Source organism: Notolepis coatsorum (assembly GCF_963971535.1).
Source record: "Notolepis coatsorum genome assembly, chromosome: 6".
In the NCBI taxonomy this organism is placed as follows: domain Eukaryota; kingdom Metazoa; phylum Chordata; class Actinopteri; order Aulopiformes; family Paralepididae; genus Notolepis; species Notolepis coatsorum.
The window spans coordinates 76,113,902-76,121,150 of NC_140170.1; the positions used below are offsets into that span (position 1 = coordinate 76,113,902).

The following is a 7,249-nucleotide window of genomic DNA, read 5'->3' on the forward strand; positions in this document are numbered from 1 at the left end:
GTTATAGCGTTTATTGCACCTTTCATGCTCGATAACCCGTAAGTGGTCGATCAGCCTTTATTTACCCATTGATTTGAGTATTTTCTGAAATAGCTGTGAGCTTTATTTGCACGTGGCTCATTTATTCTTAGAGAAAATCTTAAATTTCAAACAAGCTCTTAAGCAAAAATTTCTTAAGTGATAAAAAACAGTACAGCAGAATGATGCAAGGTGGGGATGTTGAATAGTGTCATTAGTGGCAGTCGAAATACTTAATTGGATGCAAAATCAGTGGCAATGTTTTAACTGTCTAAATGATGAGGCTAGGCCCTTTGTCTTGTTTCAGGTGTCATTGATTTAGCAAATCAAAGCTGCACCACATTTCCTGTTGCAGATATGTATAATTTGGCAATGGTACACTGTCATAAGTCATACATATGAAGTATTGTATTTATCTCTCTCTCTCTCTCTCTCTCTCTCCCTCAGGAAGATGCCTCTGCCATTAGAAGGATTGTCCACTAGAAAGCGAAGGCCTAACTGGACTGACCAAGAATGCCTGCTTCTTGCCCAGCTGATGGACGAAAGGAAAGAGGTCATCAGAGGGAAGTGCAGCACGGGCATCACGTCGCAGGATAAGAGACAAGCGTGGGAGGAGATCTCCCAAACCATCAACGACACCTTCCCGCTGATTCAGCGGACGGTCTCGGACTGCAACAAAAAATGGGAGAACTTGCTGGCAAAGTCGCGGGAAGAAATAAAAAGACATAAAAGTCATGTCGGCGGAGGTAAGAAAGAAGTGCCTGGAAGTGTTCCGGACTTGACATGTCATGGTTGGTGAGACAAGGGAAGGCCTTCACCTTGCCCTGTAGATCATGGTTTCTTAAAGGAACACACCAGCATTATGGGAAATGCACTTGCCGTCTTCTCTGGAGTCAGACAAGAAGATAGATACCAATGTCCTCTCTGTGCGTTCAGTAGAAAGCTGTCCGGCTGCAAGATAGCCTTGCACAAATGAATGGAAGCGGATACGGATCAGCTAGCCTAGCTTAAAACTCTGGCAGAGGTGTTTTTGGGCAACCCTTAGGGGGAAGGGGGAAATTTCATGTCTCTGTATGTCTTGCACATTACGAGAGGTGACAATAAAGCTGACTTTGACTAGGCTAGCTGATCCGCTCCTATTCATTTGTGCTAAGCTAGGCTAGCTTGCAGCCGGATGCCGCTTCTACTGAACCCACAGGAAAGGAAAGTGGTATCATCTATCTTCTTGTCTGACTCTTCAGAAGATAGTAAGCTCATTTCCCATAATGTTGTCGCCGTGTTCCTTTAAATTATGGGTCGGGACCCTGTCTCTGGTGAACTTGTATTGATGCAGATAGTCCAGTATGTTTTACTGCTACTGGGTCCCAGAGTGAAACTAATTTACTGGTTTGGGTTCCATGCTGAAAAATAACCCCTGCTGCAGAGGAAAATATGGGGGAACCAACCATAACTTGTTGGTATTGGAAGCCTAAATCTAAATGAGGGATGCACCGATGTCGGTCCGATACCAGGCCAAAATAGGGTATTGGTTTTGGAGAATTTGATCAGATAACAAGAAATGTGTAACATGCTAGAAATCAAAGCAAAGTGAGATCTTTCTAATGGAGAAAAATGTATCAGGCCGTATATATCTGTACACTGTATATTTTTGTACAATGACCCCAAACTGATGGTCTAAGTCTATACACAGTCAAAGTGATGGGTCGGTACTTGGTATCAGCTGAGGAATATGTCAGGAATATGTATCGGCTGTGAGAAAGTGGTGTCTGTGCATCCCTAATGTAAATGTAGAGATGGCAGCCTTAATTAATGCTATTGCATAGAGTTGTAATTGCAGCAGTACAACCTTAAGACAACTTAAAACACAGTTGTACCTCTGTTGAATACATTTGACTTTTAGGCCACTCTAGATGTATAGGATGGATGTCAATTCTTGTCGTGAATTTCCGTTCACAGAAGAAGACTTGTGCCTTGAGCAATTCACTGAAGTGACTCAGATAGTGATCTCTGTGATGAACCTCTCAGACTCTATGTACCCGGAGGATAGGAAAGACCCTTCCATTTTGCAGCTGGTGGATTCTCAACACAGGTAAGAGGACCGTTTCTATTATCTCCCTGTGAGGATGGATGCCCTGGGCCTAGGTGTTTGTAGGCCGCTTCAGTGGGATGTTTGTTTGCTGAGTTGCCGACTATTGTTGACAGTTTTTAGACAGTTTATTTATAAAAAAAAATTACCCAGGGACAGTGCACATTAATCAACATCGTCAGTTTCCACATCAATGTAAATGTGCCAGAAGTAGCTAATGAGCTAGTTTTCATCTGTAGTCCCTGCCTGCCTACCATGCATGTCTTTATGGTGTGGGAGGAAACCAGAGTACCCAGAGGAAACCCACGTGAACACAGGGAGAACATGCAAACTCCACACAGAAAGGCCCCCTGCTGGGGTTCGAACCCAGGACCTTCTTGCTTTGAGGCAGCAGTGCTAACCACCGTTTCACTCCCAATCATAAGAATCATAAGAGAATGGGTTAGTGTCATCAGAGAAACATTCCAAATGAATCGTGTTGTGAGAAGTAGCGGTTTCTCAGTATAACTTGCCCCCTCCCTCCAATATCACACAGCCCTACAGTTGATTTCCTTTTGCATTCCTTTTGCCTCTGTCATGTTTGCTAACATCGTCTTAAAAAGCTCCTGCTGTCTGTCTGAGGCTTCTTTTAAAGGAACACTCCACCATTATATTATATTAGATTCAAATTTGTTGTCATTATACAGTATAAAGTACACAAGTACAACAAAAACAAGTTTGGCATACAACCAGAGTGCAAATGTAACAGTAAAGTGCAATAGTAATACAATGTAAACTGGGTGTAAAATATACTATGGTTGTAAGTAGGGATGTCTGATATTATTGGCCTACCGATATTGGCATAAAAATGTGATATCGGAAAATATCGGTATTGGTTTTAAAAAAAATATTTTCTTTTCTCTTTTTTTTTTACATTTATTTAACCTTGATTTACCCAGGCAAGCAAGTAAGAACAAATTATTATTTTATTTATTGTCAAAGTATGCATAATGTTGTGTTAATTACACAACAAGAGATATGTAATGTTAATTACCTGAAATTATTCAGTTTTTTGGGGGGGGGGGACCCTGCATATATCGGTATCGGTTGATATCGGTATCGGAAATTAAGAGTTGGACAATATCGGTATATCGGTATCGGTAAAAAAGCCAATATCGAGCATCCCTAGTTGTAAGTCATACTGGCCAGCAGCGTAACTAGTAAGAGTAGGTAAGGGATATGTACAGATATAGATATAGTATCTACATATATGTAAAAAAGATTATATGCAGGTATGTACAGACAGATGTGGATAGACATATATATGGTATATACAGCATTATTGTACATGCTATCATACAGAGTTATATGGGTTATATGCAGGCGTATAAGTAGGCTTATAGATGGATTATATGCAGGTATATTCAGACAGGTATGGATATAATATATACTACCGGTATGCAGTAAATATAAATATATAAATGTATATATACAGAGTTATATGGATAGACTATAGGATGAGGTAGGTAGTTGTGATTATTATGATTACAGTGTAGGGCTGTTGTAGACAGTGATGATGAGTTCAAATCTGGGAACCTGGAATATTGGACTGACTAGCACCGGCTTGTCTACTTCTTTTATACACCAAAATTCTATATTTCATACACAGTGACAGGTCCAGGCCAGTGTGTGTATGTGCACATGTGTATGTGTGTGTTAGCACATTGCAGAAGGGTACCAAATAAGGGAAATCGAATACCGAAGAGGTGTTGAGCTGACTGTGCTCAATGTTTACATATAAACATACAGATATGTTTACATATGTTCCAGATATATGCTCAATGTTTAGTCTATAGCAACGGCTCTTCTGCATACCCTCTGGAACTCTCTCCCCCCCCGAAATCCGCAACGCCCCAACCCTGGACACCTTCAAAACTGCTCTAAAAACACACCTCTTCACCAAGGCTTTTCCCCATCAGTTAGTTTAGATTAGATTAGGTCCATTATCCCTTACCTTCCCTCATCCCCTTTTTTCCCCCTATTTCCCTAGCCCTATTTTTTTGTCCTGATTGTGAAGCGACCTTGGGTTCTATGAAAGGCGCTATATAAATTTGATCTATTATTATTATTATTATTATTATTATTATTATTATTATTATTATTATTATTATTACTCTGTATTCACACGGATTCACACAGGCCTCAGTCATTGCTCATAATAGGGTAAATAACATGAACAGGTTATAATAAAAAATATACTACACCTTCTTCTCCAGACAAGAAGATAGATACCAATCTCCTCTCTGTGTGTTCAGTAGAAAGCTATCCGGCTGCAAGTTAGCCTAGCTTAGCTAAATTAATGGAGGTGGATGTGGACCACCTAGTCTAGCTTAAAATGGCGGGAGAGGTGTTTTTGGCCAACGGCTAGGCTAGCTGGTACGTCTCCGCTTCTGTTCGTTTGTGCTAAGCTAGGCTAGGATAGCTTTCTACTGAACACACAGAGAGGATGTATCTATCTTCATGTCTGACTCAGGAGAATATGCTAAGCGCATTTCCCAGAACGTTGGCGTGACCCTTCTTAAAATGCAGGATTGTTTTCACATCCAAGAAGACAATGTACATTGACCTCAAAGAAGCTAATGTCCCTGCCCTCCCTCTCTGATTCTAGCTTTCATCACGATGAGGAAAACAACTCCACGGGCGAGGCATCCACGGCGATGCACTCCGTCATGATGGACACTCCGTTCCCGGCCTACACGGTTTCTCCGAACACGCACTCCATACAGTACAACTCGTCCGACGGCTCCTCCCCGCCGGCGGTGCCCATCATCAGCCCTTACCCCGGCGCGCCCACCTCCACCGCGATACACTTCACCACGCCGTGCTCCGCCGTCCCCATGGCCTCCAGGATCCACCTGGCCACCCCGCGGTGCTCCACCCCGGCCTTGGTGCACCACACCGCGCTGCAGGACAGGATGGACCTGGAGATGTCCGTTCTCAGGAGGCAGGAGGCGGTCCTGAAGCTCCAGGAGGAGTATTACACTCTGAAGATCCAGCGGATAAAGGAGGAGCAAATGGATGAGCCGCTGAATAAAAGGCTGAAGTAGTTCAGTCCGAGGGCCTCGTCGCACTGTGGCTTTTAACCGACCGGTAAGGTCCCGGTGTCTGGCTGTGAAATGTGACCAATACAATTGTAGAAGAAATAGAGCTGAGATCTGCCTGTTTGGTGACTTTAAAGGTGCTGTGTATATGGTATTTTCTTTGTTTAAATAAGTGTTCTACATGTTCTCACTGATACAGAGTACCAGTAATGTTTGGTCAGTAACATGGGTCCCCCAGTCCCTCCGCTCTGCAGTAAACAGAAAATACATTTCCTGGTATCCTGTTCTCACTTTATCCAACCAGGAGAGAGAACTCCACGCTGCAAAAATGGTCTGACAAAAATAAGAAATAAGAACAATATGTGCTTGAAACAAGTAAAATAATCTGCCAGCAAATCTGATTTCTATATATCTAGGGTTCTCTCTCCTGATTGGATAAAGTGAGAACAGGATACCAGAAGATTTATTTTCTGTTTATTGCAGAGTGGAGGGACTGGGAGGAGACCCATGTTACTGATATCCATGATGGCTGTCAGAATGTAGATCTATTTAACACTTATTTTAACAAAACACCTTTAAGTACTGTATGTTCTATTTTGTTATCTTTGCCAAGAACGTTGTGTTCACATCCGTTTGTCTGTCTTGTTCGTAGAAATCTCATGACCCCGAACAGAAGACACTTATTGATTCTGGTGACCCCAATGCCCTTTCCTCTAGCGCCACCATTGGGCCAAACATTCTAATGAGTGTATCTCCTGACCCATTTGTCGGACAGTCGTAAAATTTGCTGTGAACATTCATGACCCCCGATGTTCTTGTGACAAGATATCTCGAAATGTAATGGCCGGATTGCCACCTTCTCCTTGCATTCTTTATATGGAATGGAAATAAAATAACGTTGGTTCAGTACGTCAATCAACGGTCTGTAGGTGTAAAGCAGGAAGCCCTCCGCGATGAGGACTACTACTACTACTACTACTACTACTACTACTACTACTACTACTACTACTACTACTACTACTACTACTACTACTACTACTATTATATCAGAATATTTGTATCCAGGGTGTCATTGACGGCGCAAGACTTCTCAAACTTCACTGGGGAAGTAATCGTACGTAGTCATCAGCAGTGTTGGGTAAACTACACTAACAAACAATTGCCTATACGGTACAGACACCAGGATTGGTTTGATGAGAACTCCGAAACAGAAATGGACTTAACACTTCCAGACCCTTCCGAATGAGGAAAAATGCTACATTTCAGGAAATATGTAGTTACTAATTAACTACCATAACGACATGACCAAAAGTAGTTGACTACTGGATAAACTATTATGATTCTTTAATGTAGTTAAACTACCACCCAACTACTGTGAAATGTAGTTAAACTAATGATTGAACTACATGTAATTAACTACTCGGTCACAGCAGTCTTCAGTAACGCTGAATGCTGATCCTTTTTGTGAATAGATTTGTTCTTTGACGTAACAATATCTTTGTTGGCAGACGGCTCCTTCAGACAATCTCTTATCAACACTGCTAGCTAGCATAATTAGCAAGCATAGCGTAGCCCGACCTGTGTACTTCATACTGGCTGCTTCACTGGGAAAGATCGTTCATCACTGCATCGTTTACATAACTTGGTTTAATCCAAAAAGTCAGTTTGGAAACATTGTATAATGAAATCCGTCATTCAGGGAATGTCTGGTCAGTTGTTATTATTATGTCAGAGTTATCAGGAACTTAACTCATTCGGCGCCAGCTATTTAAAAGTTAGGGCCCGCTGTAGCTAGGCCGCGCTTTAAACGATAGGACTGAGTCACCTTGTTTGTAGAGCTATAACTATATTCTATATTATAGCTATGGATACAATACTATGGCCCATTTGACATCACCTATCGTTCAATATGTGAAAAAGAATAAATGTTTCCATCCATACGTTCCTGTGTTATACCGTGGTGAATATAAGTATGGTTTTAGAGCGGTCTAGGGTAATTCATGAAATGCTGAGTTATAGCCCTATACGTCAATTCCACTATAGACGTTGCCATTTCTTGCCTGTA

The 7,249-nt window shown here is 41.8% G+C and overlaps 1 protein-coding gene across 1 annotated transcript; it reads left to right on the forward strand.

Moving 5' to 3' along the window:
* Positions 1-469: 469 nt before the first annotated feature.
* LOC311229565 (uncharacterized protein) lies at positions 470-5,190 on the forward strand (the record flags this gene model as incomplete). Its single annotated transcript, XM_084315641.1, has 3 exons — positions 470-764; positions 1,975-2,107; positions 4,752-5,190. The coding sequence occupies 3 exons, from the start codon at positions 470-472 to the stop codon at positions 5,188-5,190; spliced, it is 867 nt and encodes a 288-aa protein (XP_084171767.1).
* Between the last annotated feature and the right edge of the window lie 2,059 nt (positions 5,191-7,249).